The 22,313-nt window shown below is 48.5% G+C and overlaps 1 protein-coding gene across 1 annotated transcript in view; it reads right to left on the bottom strand.

Annotated features, from left to right (window-relative positions):
- Positions 1-1,077: 1,077 nt before the first annotated feature.
- The window catches only part of pphln1 (periphilin 1), a 173,200-nt gene continuing 151,964 nt past the window's right edge, over positions 1,078-22,313 (bottom strand). Inside the window, exon 10 of the mRNA XM_061914291.1 lies at positions 1,078-1,260. Within this exon, the coding sequence (XP_061770275.1) occupies positions 1,093-1,260 (168 nt within the window). The 3' untranslated portion in view covers positions 1,078-1,092. The remainder of the gene's footprint in view (positions 1,261-22,313) is intronic.

The following is a 22,313-nucleotide window of genomic DNA, read 5'->3' as shown; positions in this document are numbered from 1 at the left end:
GAACCTTGGAGACATCATGCCTCGTGGGTGTGTTGTCGGAGGGTGTAACAACACTAACAGGGAGGGATTCAAGTTGCACCACTGGCCCCAAGATGCCAAAGTGTGTGCCGCCAGACCCCCATTGAATGTACCAGAGTGTCTCCACATTTGACCGGCGGTGCTAAAGCAGACATGACACAGAGATGTATGGATAACCTGTAGATGCATTTGCAACTATATTACGTTTCCTTCCACCCACATTTAATGCGAAACAAACACTTACCAATCGACGGATTTAAGTTGCCTCAGTGTCAAAAGATGCGAAAGTCCTGATCGTTTGGTCCGCACATTTTATCGGCGATGCTAACGCAGCTATTCGGCCATGCTATGGCTATGAATAGCGTCAATAGCTATTCGCTCAATAGCTTCAGTTTCTTCTTCAATACTTTCATACTCCAACCATCTGTTCCAATACATGCGTAATCTGTTGAATCGCTTAAGTCGCTGAAATCCGAGTTTGAATCCGAGCTAATGTCGCTATATCTTGCTGTGGTATTCCCATTGTTTGTTTACATTGGCAGCACTGTGTGAAGTCACAGGGAAATGGATAGTGTCTTCGCAGAGAGCGAAAATCAAGCACTTTAAAGCTTTATTTAGGGATATTACGAGACCGGTAAAATTTGGAAAAAAAACTTCAAAAAATACAACAAGCCACTGGGAACTGATTTTTATACTTTTTAACCCTTTTAAAATTGTGATAATGTTCCCCTTCCAATAGAACTCAGGTCCGGTGGCCATGGATGAAGTACTGGCTGACCAGTACTCCTTATGACTGACGGAGCAATCGGACTCCATCACTTTTGTAGTAATGGAGTCTTGCTTGCTCTGTCAGTAATAAGCGGTAAATAAACAAACACAATGCATTAATTAAAGTGTGCAGTCTTCAGTAAAGGAGACAATAAAGCTGCCACGTTTAATCCGAGGTCAGCCTCGTCACTGTTGTTAAACAAAGGCGTCTGACTCCTTGGGATGCTCATTACTGTAATCCCCCTCTTCACCCCCATTTGGCTCCATTTTATACGGGGCCAGCCTATATTCTTCTGTGGTCCGCTTTTATCCGCCTGCATCTTTAATAATATACAGACTGCGATTTAGCCTCGTTTTGACCTCGGTCTCAAACCCCCCACCCTGCTCTGGTGCGTCTGCACGGCCATACGATTGTTTGGGAACAATAGCGTGACGTCTCTCCGGGTTGCAGGTTGACTGAAACATGACCTCCATCTGCAGAGAGGATGACAATAGCGCATGACAGCATATACTGTACGTGTTATTATAGTGCATAACAGCATATACTGTACGTGTTATTATAGCGCATGACAGCATATACTGTACGTGTTATTATAGTGCATAACAGCATATACTGTACGTGTTATTATAGTGCATGACAGTATATACTGTACGTGTTGTTATAGTGCATGACAGCATATACTGTACGTGTTATTATAGTGCATAACAGCATATACTGTACGTGTTATTATAGTGCATGACAGTATATACTGTACGTATTATTATAGTGCATGACAGTATATACTGTACGTGTTATTATAGTGCATAACAGCATATACTGTACGTGTTATTATAGCGCATGACAGTATATACTGTACGTGTTATTATAGTGCATAACAGCATATACTGTACGTGTTATTATAGTGCATAACAGCATATACTGTACGTGTTATTATAGTGCATGACAGTATATACTGTACGTGTTATTATAGTGCATGACAGTATATACTGTACGTGTTATTATAGTGCATGACAGTATATACTGTACGTGTTATTATAGTGCATGACAGTATATACTGTACGTGTTATTATAGTGCATGACAGTATATACTGTACGTATTATTATAGTGCATGACAGTATATACTGTACGTGTTATTATAGTGCATGACAGTATATACTGTACGTGTTATTATAGTGCATGACAGTATATACTGTACGTATTATTATAGTGCATGACAGTATATACTGTACGTGTTATTATAGTGCATGACAGTATATACTGTACGTGTTATTATAGTGCATGACAGTATATACTGTACGTGTTATTATAGTGCATGACAGTATATACTGTACGTGTTATTATAGTGCATGACAGTATATACTGTACGTGTTATTATAGTGCATGACAGTATATACTGTACGTGTTATTATAGTGCATGACAGTATATACTGTACGTGTTATTATAGTGCATGACAGTATATACTGTACGTATTATTATAGTGCATGACAGTATATACTGTACGTGTTATTATAGTGCATGACAGTATATACTGTACGTGTTATTATAGTGCATGACAGTATATACTGTACGTATTATTATAGTGCATGACAGTATATACTGTACGTGTTATTATAGTGCATGACAGTATATACTGTACGTGTTATTATAGTGCATAACAGCATATACTGTACGTGTTATTATAGTGCATGACAGTATATACTGTACGTATTATTATAGTGCATGACAGCATATACTGTACGTGTTATTATAGTGCATGACAGTATATACTGTACGTGTTATTATAGTGCATGACAGCATATACTGTACGTGTTATTATAGTGCATGACAGTATATACTGTACGTGTTATTATAGTGCATAACAGCATATACTGTACGTGTTATTATAGTGCATAACAGCATATACTGTACGTGTTATTATAGTGCATGACAGTATATACTGTACGCATTATTATAGTGCATGACAGTATATACTGTACGTGTTATTATAGTGCATGACAGTATATACTGTACGTGTTATTATAGTGCATGACAGTATATACTGTACGTGTTATTATAGCGCATGACAGTATATACTGTACGTGTTATTATAGCGCATGACAGCATATACTGTACGTGTTATTATAGCGCATGACAGCATATACTGTACGTGTTATTATAGTGCATAACAGCATATACTGTACGTGTTATTATAGTGCATGACAGCATATACTGTACGTGTTATTATAGTGCATGACAGCATATACTGTACGTGTTATTATAGCGCATGACAGCATATACTGTACGTGTTATTATAGCGCATGACAGTATATACTGTACGTGTTATTATAGTGCATAACAGCATATACTGTACGTGTTATTATAGTGCATAACAGCATATACTGTACGTGTTATTATAGTGCATAACAGCATATACTGTACGTGTTATTATAGCGCATGACAGTATATACTGTACGTGTTATTATAGTGCATAACAGCATATACTGTACGTGTTATTATAGTGCATAATAGCATATACTGTACGTGTTATTATAGTGCATGACAGTATATACTGTACGTATTATTATAGTGCATGACAGTATATACTGTACGTGTTATTATAGTGCATGACAGTATATACTGTACGTGTTATTATAGTGCATGACAGCATATACTGTACGTGTTATTATAGTGCATGACAGTATATACTGTACGTATTATTATAGTGCATGACAGCATATACTGTACGTGTTATTATAGTGCATGACAGTATATACTGTACGTGTTATTATAGTGCATGACAGCATATACTGTACGTGTTATTATAGTGCATGACAGTATATACTGTACGTGTTATTATAGTGCATAACAGCATATACTGTACGTGTTATTATAGTGCATAACAGCATATACTGTACGTGTTATTATAGTGCATGACAGTATATACTGTACGTATTATTATAGTGCATGATAGTATATACTGTACGTGTTATTATAGTGCATGACAGTATATACTGTACGTGTTATTATAGTGCATGACAGTATATACTGTACGTGTTATTATAGCGCATGACAGCATATACTGTACGTGTTATTATAGCGCATGACAGTATATACTGTACGTGTTATTATAGCGCATGACAGCATATACTGTACGTGTTATTATAGCGCATGACAGCATATACTGTACGTGTTATTATAGTGCATAACAGCATATACTGTACGTGTTATTATAGTGCATGACAGCATATACTGTACGTGTTATTATAGCGCATGACAGCATATACTGTACGTGTTATTATAGCGCATGACAGCATATACTGTACGTGTTATTATAGCGCATGACAGTATATACTGTACGTGTTATTATAGTGCATAACAGCATATACTGTACGTGTTATTATAGTGCATAACAGCATATACTGTACGTGTTATTATAGTGCATAACAGCATATACTGTACGTGTTATTATAGTGCATAACAGCATATACTGTACGTGTTATTATAGCGCATGACAGCATATACTGTACGTGTTATTATAGTGCATAACAGCATATACTGTACGTGTTATTATAGCGCATGACAGCATATACTGTACGTATTATTATAGCGCATGACAGCATATACTGTACGTGTTATTATAGCGCATGACAGCATATACTGTACGTGTTATTATAGTGCATAACAGCATATACTGTACGTGTTATTATAGTGCATAACAGCATATACTGTACGTGTTATTATAGCGCATAACAGTATATACTGTACGTGTTATTATAGTGCATAACAGCATATACTGTACGTGTTATTATAGTGCATAACAGCATATACTGTACGTGTTATTATAGCGCATAACAGCATATACTGTACGTGTTATTGCAGCACAATGGAGTCTATGCCCCTCAGAGCAGAAAAGAAAAGAAACGGCAGATCAACTGGTCTAAAAGGGCGGTCTATTTATAGGCTTGGGATGGGAATATACGGAATAATTCTGGTTGTGCTTACCGACCTCGGAGTAATTTTATTTGGTACAAAGCGTAATGATAAGTGTGAGCAGTAGATGGCGGTCACACATAAGAGATACATGTAGACTGCAAGATGACGCCAGTAAACAAAACCAAAACTTTAAATGTTCCATGGAAAATAAAGAACATTATAGGCGGCGCTCAAAAATCCGTCAAAATGTTAGTAGTATGACTTTAAAGCCGCACCGCTTGATGGATTATCGCCGCATTAAACATAGGAGTATGTGGAGGGGGGCGTGGTCGACACGCTGGCTGCAAGAACGGGGGTGTGCCTTCGGAACACAGCTGACAGGTGATTAGATTGCCCAGCTGGGACTTGTTGTCTAATCACCTGTTTTCCTTATCAGTAGCGGTCGGGAGTGGAAGAAGGAGAAGGGCTTGGAGGGAAGGAAGAGACAAACATTTGATGAGGCGGACTGAAAAGTCAAGAGTGGTGTTACCAGCATTAATGAGCGATAAAGCTTTGTGGAACTCGGAACGCTGGACTCAAGTGAAAGTGTGAGATCAACAACACCCAGTAGGAGGCAACCTCCACAGAGTATTATTATGGTGTGTGTTTAAGGGCCCCAAAATAGCACCTATTAGCAGACGTTATCCCCGGCGTTTTGTTTCGCAATATTATTTTTTTTACCTTTTGGTACCTGAAAATGTGTGCGCATCCGCCATTGTTGTCCGTGCCGACACCGTAGTCATAAGCTTCTTTTTTTTCTCTACCTTCTTATGTGGCAATCATCCTCCGTTGTTGCCATTTCTAATATAAAGTAGTGTAAAGTTTTTACTTATATCTGTCAGTAGACTCGCTATCAAAGCGCTAAAAACTGTAGTGTGTTTACATAATTCACCCACGGAACTTTAGTTATTAGAGAGTTCCGGTTTTGATGTTGCATTAAGCTACAAACCCTGTTTCCATATGAGTTGGGAAATTGTTTTAGATGTAAATATAAACAGAATACATCCATCCATCCATCCATCATCTTCCGCTTATCCGAGGTCGGGTCGCGGGGGCAACAGCCTAAGCAGGGAAACCCAGACTTCCCTCTCCCCAGCCACTTCGTCTAGCTCTTCCCGGGGGATCCCGAGGCGTTCCCAGGCCAGCCGGGAGACATAGTCTTCCCAACGTGTCCTGGGTCTTCCCCGTGGCCTCCTACCGGTTGGACGTGCCCTAAACACCTCCCTAGGGAGGCGTTCGGGTGGCATCCTGACCAGATGCCCGAACCACCTCATCTGGCTCCTCTCGATGTGAAGGAATACAATGATTTGCAAATCCTTTTCAACCCATATTCAGTTGAATATGCTACAAAGACAACATATTTGATGTTCAAACTCATAAACACTTTTTTTTTTGCAAATAATAATTAACTTAGAATTTCATGGCTGCAACACGTGCCAAAGTAGTTGGGAAAGGGCATGTTCACCACTGTGTTACATCACCTTTTCTTTTAACAAAACTCCATAAACGTTTGGGAACTGAGGAAACTAATTGTTGAAGCTTTGAAAGTGGAATTCTTTCCCATTCTTGTTTTATGTAGAGCTTCAGTCCTTTAACAGTCCGGGGTCTCCACTGTCGTATTTTACGCTTCATAATGCGCCACACATTTTCCATGGGAGACAGGTCTGGGCTGCAGGCGGGCCAGGAAAGTACCCGCACTCTTTTACTACGAAGCCACGCTGTTAAAACACGTGGCTTGGCATTGTTTTGCTGAAATAAGCAGGGGCGTCCATGATAACATGGCTTGGATGACAACATATGTTGCTTCTAAACCTGTATGGACCTTTCAGCATTAATGGTGCCTTCACAGATGTGTAAGTTACCCATGCCTTGGGCACTAATACACCCCCATACCATCACACATGCTGGCTTTTGAACTTTGCGCCTATAACAATTCGGATGGCAATTTTCCTCTTTGTTCCGGAGGACACCGAGTCCACAGTTTGAAAATATAATTTGAAATGTGGACTCGTCAGACCACGGAACACTTTTCCACTTTGCATCAGTCCATCTTAGATGAGCTCGGGGCCCAGCGAAGCCGGCGGCGTTTCTGGATGTTGTTGATAAATGGGCTTTGCTTTGCATAGTAGAGTTTTAACTTGCACTTACAGATGTAGCGACCAACTGTAGTTACTGACAGTGGTTTTATGAAGTGTTCCTGAGCCCATGTGGTGATATCCTTTACACACTGATGTCGGTTTTTGATGCGGTACCACCTGAGGGTTCAAAGACCCGTAATATCGTCGCTTACGTGGAGTGATTTCTCCAGATTCTCTGAACCTTTTGATGATATTATGGAGCGTAGATGTTGAAAACCCTAAATTTCTTGCAATTGCACTTTGAGAAAGGTTGTTCTTAAACTGTTTGAGTATTTGCTCACACAGTTGTGGACAAAGGGGTGTACCTCGCCCCATCCTTGCTTGTGAAAGACTGAGCATTTTTTGGGAAGCTGTTTTTATACCCAATCATGGCACCCACCTGTTCCCAATCAGCCTGCACACCTGTGGGATGTTCCAAATAAGTGTTTGACGAGCATTCCTCAACTTTATCAGTATTTATTGCCACCTTTCCCAACTAGGGACGGCGTGGCACCGTGGGAGAGTGGCCGTGCGCAACCCGAGGGCCCCTGGTTCAAATCCCACCTAGTAGCAACCTCGTCACGTCCGTTGTGTCCTTGAGCAAGACACTTCACCCTTGCTCCTGATGGGTGCTGGTTAGCGCCTTGCATGGCAGCTCCCTCCATCAGTGTGTGAATGTGTGTGTGAATGGGTAAATGTGGAAGTAGCGTCAAAGCGCTTTGAGTACCTTGAAGGTAGAAAAGCGCTATACAAGTACAACCCATTTATGTTGCTGGGACAAGCGGTAGCAAATGGATGGATGGAATTGCTTCCCGCGACTTCAGTCTATCTGGGTTAGGTGATGAGGTGGTGACTTGTCCAGGGGTGTACCCTGCCTACCGCCCGAATGCAGCTGAGATAGGCTCCAGTGACCCTGAAAGGGACAAGCGGTAGCAAATGGATGGATGGATGGACTACTTTATGATTACTTTCCATCGCGCCTTAGGCCTGCTGTGTCGCACGTTGCCGCAGTGTCAATAACGCACAGCCTACATACATAATTGATTCGTCCCCATGGCGACGGGCGAGGAGCCGGTGACCTGATGACAATGATGATGATGATGATGACACATGGCCTGGTTGCGTCTGCGTTATGACATCATCGGGGGTCGGGGGTCACGCTGATAGTACGAGAGGGGACCGGGATTCATAGAAAAGTACAACAAACAAGCCTTTGTTGTGTAATCCTGCAGAAAGTAGAGCATCCATACAGGTAATGAGCCCACCGCCTGGGGTCGCACGACGCACAAAAGCCCCCTTAATGTGTTGGCCCACACACCCAGCATGCGGGGGGGCCGATGTTGGCGAAGGGGCGGCCCTTTTATGCCTGTTTATTTTCAGCTGATGTGCAAAAAGCTCCCGTGTTTACATTGCGCTGTAGGTGCACACGCGCGCACATAAGGGGGACACACATCCGAGGTTAATCCAGTTAGCCGGCTTCTGACGCGTCCTGGTCAATGCTGCACTTTGCCGACACAAACACGGGCGTTTTTAGGCTCCGGCTTGACATTAAAGGGAGGCGTTTGTCAGTGGAATATCTTTACAAGCCTCTGGCCCCGCCATCGGGTTTCAACAACAGACCTGGGCGTTGTGAAGATGATGCGAGGTCAACAAAGGATGCGTGGGTGTCACGTACACTTAAACTCTTAAGGGCCAAGCTCTTTGTTCACAATTTGTATTTCTCTTTGCTATTTGGGCTTATTGGACCCGAATTAGAATAAAAATTAAAAATCATCTTTTAATATGATGTACTTAGTCCATAAGTACACAAACGTGTATATGGAAAGGCGGAGCCGACGGGCTGACGGCGGGGTAGGGCACGCTGGAGCCCTGCCCAAGATGGCGGAAAGGAGGCGGAGAGGCGGGGCCTGCCGGGAGCGACGCCACCCGGGCACACAGTTGACTTATCTCCTCACACTGTATAAAAGGGGAGAAGGAGGAGAGATCGAGGCAGAAGGAATAGGAGAACCCGCAGCAGTACCTGGGGAACGAGAGCGACAGAAAGCGAGCCGCAGACAGCGGCGAGTAGCGAGCAGGAGAGAAGGAGCTGAAAAGTGACCCGACCGCAGACAAGAAGGGGACCGAGAGCGACAGAAAGCGAGCCGAAGACAGCGGCGAGTAGCGAGCAGGAGAGAAGGAGCTGAAAAGTGACCCGACCGCAGACAAGAAGGGGACCGAGAGCGACAGAAAGCAAGCCGAAGACAGCGGCGAGTAGCGAGCAGGAGAGAAGGAGCTGAAAAGTGACCCGACCGCAGACAAGAAGGGGACCGAGAGCGACAGAAAGCGAGCCGAAGACAGCGGCGAGTAGCGAGCAGGAGAGAAGGAGCTGAAAAGTGACCCGACCGCAGACAAGAAGGGGACCGAGAGTGACAGAAAGCGAGCCGAAGACAGCGGCGAGTAGCGAGCAGGAGAGAAGGAGCTGAAAAGTGACCCGACCGCAGACAAGAAGGGGACCGAGAGCGACAGAAAGCGAGCCGAAGACAGCGGCGAGTAGCGAGTAGGAGAGAAGGAGCTGAAAAGTGACCCGACCGCAGACAAGAAAGGGACCGAGAGCGACTGAAAGCGGGCCGAAGACAGCGGCGAGTAGCGAGCAGGAGAGAAGGAGCTCAAAAGTGACCCGACCGCAGACAAGAAGGGGACCGAGAGCGACAGAAAGCGAGCCGAAGACAGCGGCGAGTAGCGAGCAGGAGAGAAGGAGCTGAAAAGTGACCCGACCGCAGACAAGAAGGGGACCGAGAGCGACAGAAAGCGAGCCGAAGACAGCGGCGAGTAGCGAGCAGGAGAGAAGGAGCTGAAAAGTGACCCGACCGCAGACAAGAAGGGGACCGAGAGCGACAGAAAGCGAGCCGAAGACAGCGGCGAGTAGCGAGCAGGAGAGAAGGAGCTGAAAAGTGACCCGACCGCAGACAAGAAGGGGACCGAGAGCGACAGAAAGCGAGCCGAAGACAGCGGCGAGTAGCGAGCAGGAGAGAAGGAGCTGAAAAGTGACCCGACCGCAGACAAGAAGGGGACCGAGAGCGACAGAAAGCGAGCCGAAGACAGCGGCGAGTAGCGAGCAGGAGAGAAGGAGCTGAAAAGTGACCCGACCGCAGACAAGAAGGGGACCGAGAGCGACAGAAAGCGAGCCGAAGACAGCGGCGAGTAGCGAGCAGAAGAGAAGGAGCTGAAAAGTGACCCGACCGCAGACAAGAAGGGGACCGAGAGCGACCGAAAGCGAGCCGAAGACAGCGGCGAGTAGCGAGCAGGAGAGAAGGAGCTGAAAAGTGACCCGACCGCAGACAAGAAGTGGACCGAGAGCGACCGAAAGCGGGCCGAAGACAGCGGCGAGTAGCGAGCAGGAGAGAAGGAACTGAAAAGTGACCCGACCGCAGACAAGAAGGGGACCGAGAGCGACAGAAAGCGAGCCGAAGACAGCGGCGAGTAGCGAGCAGGAGAGAAGGAGCTGAAAAGTGACCCGACCGCAGACAAGAAGGGGACCGAGAGCGACAGAAAGCGAGCCGAAGACAGCGGTGAGTGGCGAGCAGGAGAGAAGGAGCTGAAAAGTGACCCGACCGCAGACAAGAAGGGGACCGAGAGCGACAGAAAGCGAGCCGAAGACAGCGGTGAGTGGCGAGCAGGAGAGAAGGAGCTGAAAAGTGACCCGACCGCAGACAAGAAGGGGACCGAGAGCGACAGAAAGCGAACCGAAGACAGCGGCGAGTAGCGAGCAGGAGAGAAGGAGCTGAAAAGTGACCCGACCGCAGACAAGAAAGGGACCGAGAGCGACAGAAAGCGAGCCGAAGACAGCGGCGAGTAGCGAGAAGGAGCTGAAAAGTGACCCGACCGCAGACAAGAAGGGGACCGAGAGCGACAGAAAGCGAGCCGAAGACAGCGGCGCGTAGCGAGCAGGAGAGAAGGAGCTGAAAAGTGACCCGACCGCAGACAAGAAGGGGACCGAGAGCGACAGAAAGCGAGCCGAAGACAGCGGCGAGTAGCGAGCAGGAGAGAAGGAGCTGAAAAGTGACCCGACCGCAGACAAGAAGGGGACCGAGAGCGACAGAAAGCGAGCCGAAGACAGCGGCGAGTAGCGAGCAGGAGAGAAGGAGCTGAAAAGTGACCCGACCGCAGACAAGAAGGGGACCGAGAGCGACAGAAAGCGAGCCGAAGACAGCGGCGAGTATCGAGCAGGAGAGAAGGAGCTGAAAAGTGACCCGACCGCAGACAAGAAAGGGACCGAGAGCGACAGAAAGCGAGCCGAAGACAGCGACGAGTAGCGAGAAGGAGAGAAGGAGCTGAAAAGTGACCCGACCGCAGACAAGAAGGGGACCGAGAGCGACAGAAAGCGAGCCGAAGACAGCGGCGAGTAGCGAGCAGGAGAGAAGGAGCTGAAAAGTGACCCGACCGCAGACAAGAAGGGGACCGAGAGCGACAGAAAGCGAGCCGAAGACAGCGGCGAGTAGCGAGCAGGAGAGAAGGAGCTGAAAAGTGACCCGACCGCAGACAAGAAGGGGACCGAGAGCGACCGAAAGCGGGCCGAAGACAGCGGCGAGTAGCGAGCAGGAGAGAAGGAGCTGAAAAGTGACCCGACCGCAGACAAGAAGGGGACCGAGAGCGACAGAAAGCGAGCCGAAGACAGCGGCGAGTAGCGAGCAGGAGAGAAGGAGCTGAAAAGTGACCCGACCGCAGACAAGAAGGGGACCGAGAGCGACAGAAAGCGAGCCGAAGACAGCGGCGAGTATCGAGCAGGAGAGAAGGAGCTGAAAAGTGACCCGACCGCAGACAAGAAAGGGACCGAGAGCGACAGAAAGCGAGCCGAAGACAGCGACGAGTAGCGAGAAGGAGAGAAGGAGCTGAAAAGTGACCCGACCGCAGACAAGAAGGGGACGGAGAGCGACAGAAAGCGAGCCGAAGACAGCGGCGAGTAGCGAGCAGGAGAGAAGGAGCTGAAAAGTGACCCGACCGCAGACAAGAAGGGGACCGAGAGCGACAGAAAGCGAGCCGAAGACAGCGGCGAGTAGCGAGCAGGAGAGAAGGAGCTGAATAGTGACCCGACCGCGGACAAGAAGGGGACCGAGAGCGACCGAAAGCGGGCCGAAGACAGCGGCGAGTAGCGAGCAGGAGAGAAGGAGCTGAAAAGTGACCCGACCGCAGACAAGAAGGGGACCGAGAGCGACAGAAAGCGAGCCGAAGACAGCGGCGAGTATCGAGCAGGAGAGAAGGAGCTGAAAAGTGACCCGACCGCAGACAAGAAAGGGACCGAGAGCGACAGAAAGCGAGCCGAAGACAGCGACGAGTAGCGAGAAGGAGAGAAGGAGCTGAAAAGTGACCCGACCGCAGACAAGAAGGGGACCGAGAGCGACAGAAAGCGAGCCGAAGACAGCGGCGAGTAGCGAGCAGGAGAGAAGGAGCTGAAAAGTGACCCGACCGCAGACAAGAAGGGGACCGAGAGCGACAGAAAGCGAGCCGAAGACAGCGGCGAGTAGCGAGCAGGAGAGAAGGAACTGAAAAGTGACCCGACCGCAGACAAGAAGGGGACCGAGAGCGACCGAAAGCGGGCCGAAGACAGCGGCGAGTAGCGAGCAGGAGAGAAGGAGCTGAAAAGTGACCCGACCGCAGACAAGAAGGGGACCGAGAGCGACAGAAAGCGAGCCAAAGACAGCGGCGAGTAGCGAGCAGGAGAGAAGGAGCTGAAAAGTGACCCGACCGCAGACAAGAAGGGGACCGAGAGCGACAGAAAGTGAGCCGAAGACAGCGGTGAGTGGCGAGCAGGAGAGAAGGAGCTGAAAAGTGACCCGACCGCAGACAAGAAAGGGACCGAGAGCGACAGAAAGCGAGCCGAAGACAGTGGCGAGTAGCGAGAAGGAGAGAAGGAGCTGAAAAGTGACCCGACCGCAGACAAGAAGGGGACCGAGAGCGACAGAAAGCGAGCCGAAGACAGCGGCGAGTAGCGAGCAGGAGAGAAGGAGCTGAAAAGTGACCCGACCGCAGACAAGAAGGGGACCGAGAGCGACAGAAAGCGAGCCGAAGACAGCGGCGAGTAGCGAGCAGGAGAGAAGGAGCTGAAAAGTGACCCGACCGCAGACAAGAAGGGGACCGAGAGCGACAGAAAGCGAGCCGAAGACAGCGGCGAGTAGCGAGCAGGAGAGAAGGAGCTGAAAAGTGACCCGACCGCAGACAAGAAGGGGACCGAGAGCGACAGAAAGCGAGCCGAAGACAGCGGCGAGTAGCGAGCAGGAGAGAAGGAGCTGAAAAGTGACCCGACCGCAGACAAGAAGGGGACCGAGAGCGACAGAAAGCGAGCCGAAGACAGCGGCGAGTAGCGAGCAGGAGAGAAGGAGCTGAAAAGTGACCCGACCGCAGACAAGAAGGGGACCGAGAGCGACAGAAAGCGAACCGAAGACAGCGGCGAGTAGCGAGCAGGAGAGAAGGAGCTGAAAAGTGACCCGACCGCAGACAAGAAAGGGACCGAGAGCGACAGAAAGCGAGCCGAAGACAGTGGCGAGTAGCGAGAAGGAGAGAAGGAGCTGAAAAGTGACCCGACCGCAGACAAGAAGGGGACCGAGAGCGACAGAAAGCGAGCCGAAGACAGCGGCGAGTAGCGAGCAGGAGAGAAGGAGCTGAAAAGTGACCCGACCGCAGACAAGAAGGGGACCGAGAGCGACAGAAAGCGAGCCGAAGACAGCGGCGAGTAGCGAGCAGGAGAGAAGGAGCTGAAAAGTGACCTGACCGCAGACAAGAATAAACAAGAGTCAAACCTGCTCAAAGCAATGTCCTTCCTGAGTGGTCCGTGGAACCCGCGCGACGACAGCATGCAACTTCATGTGTAGTGGCGTGCAATTTTTTTTATTTTGACACTTTTTCCCCCCAAATTCCATTGTATATTATACTCTTCTGACTCCACCAGATGGCAGCATAAGTGTCCACATAAGTGGCCATAAGACCCCAATTCAGTAGTGTAAACGATTTTGCAAATAAGAGCAAAAAAGTGCTGTCCACATATGTGGCCACTAGGCCTTCAGAGGTTAAAGCAGCCACAATATCAGCAAACAAAGTCAGTTATCATTACCCGTAGTTATGATGGGTGCTCTGGGTGTCAAAAAAAGCGATTTTCGAATGAATCGTGATTGATTCTTTATTGATTCATCCATCCATTTTCTAGCGATTGTCCCTTTTGGGGTCGAAGGGGTCACTGGAGCCTATCTCAGCTGCATTCGGGCCGAAGGCGGAGTACACCCTGGACAAGTCGCCACATCATCACAGAGCCATTTGATTAAAAAAAAATCAAAAAATCAATAAATCCATCCATCCATTTTTTACCGCTTGTCCCATTTGGGGTCGCGGGGTGTGCGGGAGCCTGTCTCAGCTGCATTCGGGCGGAAGGCGGAGTACACCCTGGACAAGTCGCCACATCATCACAGAGCCATTCGATTCCAAAAAATAAAAAAATCAATAAATCCATCCATCCATTTTTTACCGCTTGTCCCTTTTGGAGTCGTGGGGTGTGCGGTAGCCTGTCTCAGCTGCATTCGGGCGGAAGGCAGAGTACACCCTGGACAAGTCGCCACACCATCACAGAGCCATTCGATTAAAAAAAAATAAAAAAATCAATAAATCCATCCATCCATTTTTTACCGCTTGTCCCTTTTGGAGTCGTGGGGTGTGCGGTAGCCTGTCTCAGCTGCATTCGGGCGGAAGGCAGAGTACACCCTGGACAAGTCGCCACACCATCACAGAGCCATTCGATTAAAAAAAAATAAAAAAATCAATAAATCCATCCATCCATTTTTTACCGCTTGTCCCTTTTGGGGTCACGGGGTGTGCGGGAGTCTGTCTCAGCTGCATTCGGGCGGAACGCGGAGTACACCCTGGACAAGTCGCCACATCATCACAGAGCCATTCGATTAAAAAAAAAATCCAAAAATCAATAAATCCATCCATCCATTTTTTACCGCTTGTCCCTTTTGGGGCCACGGGGTGTGCGGGAGCCTGTCTCAGCTGCATTCGGGCGGAAGGCAGAGTACACCATGGACAAGTCGCCACATCATCACAGAGCCATTCGATTAAAAAAAATCAAAAAATCAATAAATCCATCCATCCATTTTTTACCGCTTGTCCCATTTGGGGTCGCGGGGTGTGCGGGAGCCTGTCTCAGCTGCATTCGGGCGGAAGGCGGAGTTCACCTTGGACAAGTCGCCACATCATCACAGAGCCATTCGATTAAAAAAAATCAAAAAATCAATAAATCCATCCATCCATTTTTTACCGCTTGTCCCATTTGGGATCGCGGGGTGTGCGGGAGCCTGTCTCAGCTGCATTCGGGCGGAAGGCGGAGTTCACCCTGGCCAAGTCGCCACATCATCACAGAGCCATTCGATTAAAAAAAATCAAAAAATCAATAAATCCATCCATCCATTTTTTACCGCTTGTCCCATTTGGGGTCGCGGGGTGTGCGGGAGCCTGTCTCAGCTGCATTCGGGCGGAAGGCGGAGTTCACCCTGGACAAGTCGCCACATCATCACAGAGCCATTCGATTAAAAAAAATCAAAAAATCAATAAATCCATCCATCCATTTTTTACCGCTTGTCCCATTTGGGATCGCGGGGTGTGCGGGAGCCTGTCTCAGTTGCATTCGGGCGGAAGGAGCGGTACTCCCTGGACAAGTCGCCACCTCACCTCTACGCTGTGTTGCCGAGTCAGGGAGTAGTCTTTGCCATTGAGTTGTCTCCAGTCTTGAGCTGCACCCTACAAAGTGTTTATACTGTAAGTATTGTACTTTTTACACAGCATCTGTTTGATTGTAACACGCATCTTCGCTGAGTAGCTTTAATTGTCAAATTTGGAGGTGTTGAAATCGCCATTTCAAATCTCTAATGCTAATCAGTAGCAGGTTAATTGATAATCCAATGTAAATTAGCATCGAGCTAGCGGATTTAGAAAAATGGAGCCTTACTGAATTGATCAGTGTTTTGTATTGAAGCAAGTTTGTTTTGTTGGCAGAGAAAACTGCAACATTGCTTGAGTGCTTGGTTTCTCGCCATTGGGTTGAGTTTTTCCTTGCCCCGATGTGCGATCTGATCCGAGGGTGTCGTTGTGGCTTGTGCAGCCCTTTGAGACACTTGTGATTTAGGGCTATATGAATAAACATTGATTGATTGATTGAGTGTTTGAGCCGAATATCGGGGCGGAATTTGTTTGGTACCTATCCTGACATCTTTTGTGCATAATGTCCACTCGTTTGCAATAAAGCTTCCATTCAAAGTCCTTCAAGCCGGGCCGACTTGGTGGTGAAACGGTCCAAGTCATCACATGTTTTCATGGTTTCTTCCTCGCGTCGTTCCGCTGGAGCCAAGAGCGTCGGTGCCAGCGAGCGGATGAATGCTGTCTTTATTCCGCGGCGATGGCTGCCACCTCCAAAAACGTCCCCCTCGGTGGTCTCAATTTTTAAGAGCAGGCTGGAGCGAAAGTGAATTACCGTGCAACGTTTTTTTATTGAACAGATTATTTGTACATCAAAAAAAAAAAGGGGATTTTTTTTTTTTTGTGAAAAAGGGGGCACGCCCGCAATAACGGCGTTAGAAGGTCCCTAATGTGATCAGCAGACGGCCACGCCACGCTGGAAGGAGGTTTTAAGAAGCTGCGGGCGTGTGATGGTGTCGCTCCAACATGATGCATGGCCGGCCATTGATTGGGACGCGCTCATCCATCAAACTAACCGGCGACTTTATTCTGTTTTCCGTTTCATTTGGGATTCAAATTGAATTAGCCGACAAGCTGTTCAGGAGCAATTGGAAAGAGATGAGGAGCAGACTCATTACCTTAGAAAAGAAAAAACAAGATTGTCCATGAATTACCATGAATTGATTAACGTGGACCCCGACTTACACAAGTTGAAAAACTTACTCGGGTGTTACCATTTAGTGGTCAATTGTACGGAACATGCTACCTCAGTAGAAGCATTTAAGTCCCTTCTTAAAACTAATTTGTATACTCTAGCCTTTAAATAGAACTTCTTATTAGACCAGTTGATCTGCCGTTTCTTTTCTGCTCTGTCCCCCTCCATGAAATGCTAAGTAATTCACAAACAAGGATGGGGCGAGAGTCACCACTTTGTAAGCAAATTGTCGAACAGTTTTAGAACAACATTTCTCAACGAGTTATTGCAAGGAATTTAGGGATTTTACCATCTACAGTCCGTAAAATCATCAAAAGGATCAGAAAATCGGAAGAAATCACTGCATGTAAGCGATGATATTACGGACCTTTGATCCCTCAGGTGGTACTGCATCAAAAATCGACATCAGTGTGTAAAGGATATCACCACATGGGCTCAGGAACACTTCCTAAAACCACTGTCAGTAACTACAGTTGGTCGCTACATCTGTAAGTGCAAGTTAAAACTCTACTCTGTAAAGCAAAGCCCATTTATCAACAACACCCAGAAAAGCTGCCGGCTTCGCTGGGCCAGAGCTCATCTAAGATGGACTGATGCAAAGTGGAAAGGTGTTCTGTGGTCTGACAAGTCCACATTTCAAATTATATCTGGAAACTGTGGACATGGTGTCCTCCGGAACAAAAAGGAAAATAACCATTCGGATTGTTCTAGGCGCAAAGTTGAAAAGCCAGCATCTGTGATGGTATGTCGGTGTATTAGTGCCCAAGGCATGGGTAACTTACACATCTGTGAAGGCACCATTAATGCTGAATGGTCCATACAGGTTTTGGAGCAACATATGTTGTCATCCAAGCAACGTTATCATGGACGCCCCTGCTTATTTCAGCAAGACAATGCCAAGCCACGTGTTACAACAGCGTGGCTTCGTAAAAAAGAGTGCGGGTACTTTCTTGGCCCGCCTGCAGTCCAGACCTGTCTCCCATGGAAATGGGTGGCATATTATGAAGCGTAAAATACGACAGCGGAGACCCCGGACTGTTGAAGGACTGAAGCTCTACATAAAACAAGAATGGGAAAGAATTCCACGTTCAAAGCTTCAACAATTAGTTTCCTCAGTTCCCAAACGTTTATTGAGTGTTGTTAAAAGAAAAGGTGATGTAACACAGTGGTGAACATGCCCTTTCCCAACTACTTTGGCACGTGTTGCAAAAAAATAATAACATTTATGAGTTTGAACATCAAATATGTTGTCTTTGTAGCATATTCAACTGAATATGGGTTGAAAATGATTTGCAAATCATTGTATTCTGTTTATATTTACATCAAACACAATTTCCTAACTCATATGGAAACAGGGGTTTGTATGTCTATGCCACATGTTTATGACAGTGTTGCTATTGTTTGTACTGCCACCCTGAGTGTGACATGTTGACTAAGTATGCCCTTCATTTACTAGAGTGCAGTGTGTTCAAAGTCAAGGTGATTGTGTCATTAGATCATTCTCGGGCAAAATAAAGTCTCGGTTAGGCTCGGTTGATTACGTAAAATCGCCACAAAAGTGATTTTTCAAAAAACTATTTAAGTGTATTATATTTATATAGCGCTTTTTCTCTAGTGACTCAAATTGCTTTACATAGTGAAACCCAATATCTAATTTTTACATTTAAAGCAGTGTGGGTGGCTCTGGGAGCAGGTGGGTAAAGTGTCTTGCCCAAGGACACAACGGCAGTGACTAGGATGGCGGAAGCGGGGATCGAACCTGCAACCCTCAAGTTGCTGGCCCGGTCGCTCTACCAACCGAGCTATGCCTTTAAAATTGAAAGTTGCTGTTCCTCGACATGGTCGCCTGTGCATGTGACCTTGTGAATGCCTGACTTGAGGGTAGACCACCTTTAACCCCCCCGTTAGTCTTGGGGTCATCCTACCTTGACCCGGCCGGTCACTTGGGTCAGGGGGGAGGGGGGGTGGCCAGCAAATCCACAAACATCCCCACTAAGCCCAAAACGTCGTCTAGTTAAGGCAGGCGTGTCCAAAGTGCGGCCTGGGGGCCATTTTTAACGGCCCCACAGCACATTTTAAAAGTACAATTGAAAACAATTAAAAACATAAAAAGTGATATAAAAGAGCAAACAGGTGAAATGTATCAAGAAAATGTTGCAATGCTTTGATAACACAAAGTTTCTTTCTTTAAAAAATAATAATGAATCGAAATCAATGTCATTATGAATTATTGACATATTCAAGGCTTCAATTACGTCATATTAAATATTCCACTTTGAGATATTTTTGGCGAAAATGTAGGGTCTCCCAAGGCAAACAGGTCCTAGGTGAGTGATCAGACAAAGAGCAGCTCAAAGACCTTTATGAAGAAGAAAAATCATGGACCCAGATTTCCCTCGCCCGGACGCGGGTCACCGGGGCCCCCCTCTGGAGCCAGGCCCAGAGGTGGGGCACGATGGCGAGCGCCTGGTGGGGCCATGGGTCCGGGCACAGCCCGAAGAGGCAACGTGGGTCACCCCTCCAATGGGCTCACCACCCATAGCAGGGGCCATAGAGGTCGGGTGCATTGTGAGCTGGGCGGCAGCCGAAGGCAGGGCACTTGGCGGTCCGATCCTCGGCTACAGAAGCTAGCTCTTGGGACGTGGAACGTCACGTCACTGGGGGGGGGAAAGAGCCTGAGCTAGTGCGCGAAGTCGAGAAATTCCGGCTGGATATAGTCGGACTCACTTCGACGCACAGCAAGGGCTCTGGAACCACTTCTCTCGAGAGGGATTGGACTCTCTTCCACTCTGGCGTAGCCGGAAGTGAGAGGCGACGGGCTGGGGTGGCAATTCTTGTTTCTCCCCGGCTCAAAGCCTGTACGTTGGAGTTCAACCCGGTGGACGAAAGGGTAGCCTCCCTCCGCCTTCGGGTAGGGGGGCGGGTCCTGACTGTTGTTTGTGCTTACGCACCAAACAGCAGTTCAGAATACCCACCCTTTTTGGGAACACTCGAGGGAGTACTGGAAAGTGTTCCCCCGGGTGATTCCCTTGTCCTACTGGGGGACTTCAACGCTCACGTTGGCAGCGACAGTGAAACCTGGAGAGGCGTGATTGGGAAGAATGGCCGCCCGGATCTGAACCCGAGTGGTGTTTTGTTATTGGACTTTTGTGCTCGTCACGGTTTGTCCATAAAAAACACCATGTTCAAACATAAGGGTGTCCATATGTGCACTTGGCACCAGGACACCCTAGGCCGCAGTTCCATGATCGACTTTGTAGTTGTGTCATCGGATTTGCGGCCTCATGTTTTGGACACTCGGGTGAAGAGAGGGGCGGAGCTTTCTACCGATCACCACCTGGTGGTGAGTTGGCTGCGATGGTGGGGGAGGATGCCGGACAGACCTGGGAGGCCCAAACGCATTGTGAGGGTCTGCTGGGAACGTCTGGCAGAGTCTCCTGTCAGACAAAGTTTCAATTCCCACCTCCGGAAGAACTTTGAACATGTCACGAGGGAGGTGCTGGACATTGAGTCCGAGTGGACCATGTTCCGCACCTCTATTGTCGAGGCGGCAGATCGGAGCTGTGGCCGCAAGGTAGTTGGTGCCTGTCGGGGCGGCAATCCTAAAACCCCTTGGTGGACACCAGCGGTGAGGGATGCCGTCAAGCTGAAGAAGGAGTCCTATCGGGTCCTTTTGGCTCATAGGACTCCGGAGGCAGTGGACAGGTACCGACAGGCCAAGCGGTGTGCAGCTTCAGCGGTCGCGGAGGCAAAAACTCGGACATGGGAGGAGTTCGGGGAAGCCATGGAAAACGACTTCCGGACGGCTTCGAAGCGATTCTGGACCACCGTCCGCCGCCTCAGGAAGGGGAAGCAGTGCACTATCAACACCGTGTATGGTGCGGATGGTGTTCTGCTGACGTCAACTGCGGATGTTGTGGATAGGTGGAAGGAATACTTCGAAGACCTCCTCAATCCCACCAACACGTCTTCCTATGAGGAAGCAGTGACTGGGGAATCTGTGGTGGACTCTCCTATTTCTGGGGCTGAGGTCGCTGAGGTAGTTAAAAAGTTCCTCGGTGGCAAGGCCCGAGGGGTGGACGAGATCCGCCCGGAGTTCCTTAAGGCTCTGGATGCTGTGGGGCTGTCTTGGTTGACAAGACTTTGCAGTATCGCGTGGACATCGGGGGCGGTACCTCTGGATTGGCAGACCGGGGTGGTGGTTCCTCTCTTTAAGAAGGGGGACCGGAGGGTGTGTTCCAACTATCGTGGGATCACACTCCTCAGCCTTCCCGGTAAGGTTTATTCAGGTGTACTGGAGAGGAGACTACGCCGGATAGTCGAACCTCGGATTCAGGAGGAACAGTGTGGTTTTCGTCCTGGTCGTGGAACTGTGGACCAGCTCTATACTCTCGGCAGGGTTCTTGAGGGTGCATGGGAGTTTGCCCAACCAGTCTACATGTGCTTTGTGGACTTGGAGAAGGCATTCGACCGTGTCCCTCGGGAAGTCCTGTGGGGAATGCTCAGAGAGTATGGGGTATCGGACTGTCTTATTGTGGCGGTCCGTTCCCTGTACGATCAGTGCCAGAGCTTGGTCCGCATTGCTGGCAGTAAGTCGAACACATTTCCAGTGAGGGTTGGACTCCGCCAAGGCTGTCCTTTGTCACCGATTCTGTTCGTAACTTTTATGGACAGAATTTCTAGGCGCAGTCAAGGCGTTGAGGGGTTCCGGTTTGGTAACCGCAGGATTAGGTCTCTGCTTTTTGCAGATGATGTGGTCCTGATGGCTTCATCTGACCGGGATCTTCAGCTCTCGCTGGATCGGTTCGCAGCCGAGTGTGAAGCGACCGGAATGAGAATCAGCACCTCCAAGTCCGAGTCCATGGTTCTCGCCCGGAAAAGGGTGGAATGCCATATCCGGGTTGGGGAGGAGACCCTGCCCCAAGTGGAGGAGTTCAAGTACCTAGGAGTCTTGTTCACGAGTGAGGGAAGAGTGGATCGTGAGATCGACAGGCGGATCGGTGCGGCGTCTTCAGTAATGCGGACGTTGTACCGATCCGTTGTGGTAAAGAAGGAGCTGAGCCGGAAGGCAAAGCTCTCAATTTACCGGTCGATCTACGTTCCCATCCTCACCTATGGTCATGAGCTTTGGGTCATGACCGAAAGGATAAGATCACGGGTACAAGCGGCCCAAATGAGTTTCCTCCGCCGGGTGGCAGGTCTCTCCCTTAGAGATAGGGTGAGAAGCTCTGCCATCCGGGAGGAACTCAAAGTAAAGCCGCTGCTCCTTCACATGGAGAGGAGCCAGATGAGGTGGTTCGGGCATCTGGTCAGGATGCCACCCGAACGCCTCCCTAGGGAGGTGTTTAGGGCACGTCCGACCGGTAGGAGGCCACGGGGAAGACCCAGGACACGTTGGGAAGACTATGTCTCCCGGCTGGCCTGGGAACGCCTCGGGATCCCCCGGGAAGAGCTAGACGAAGTGGCTAGGGAGAGGGAAGTCTGGGTTTCCCTGCTTAGGCTGTTTCCCCCGCGACCCGACCTCGGATAAGCGGAAGATGATGGAT

This window comes from Nerophis ophidion, linkage group LG10 (genome assembly GCF_033978795.1).
Source record: "Nerophis ophidion isolate RoL-2023_Sa linkage group LG10, RoL_Noph_v1.0, whole genome shotgun sequence".
Lineage (NCBI taxonomy): Eukaryota > Metazoa > Chordata > Actinopteri > Syngnathiformes > Syngnathidae > Nerophis > Nerophis ophidion.
The sequence above is the reverse complement of the archived record's forward strand: the minus strand, read 5'-3'. Positions and strand labels throughout refer to the sequence as shown.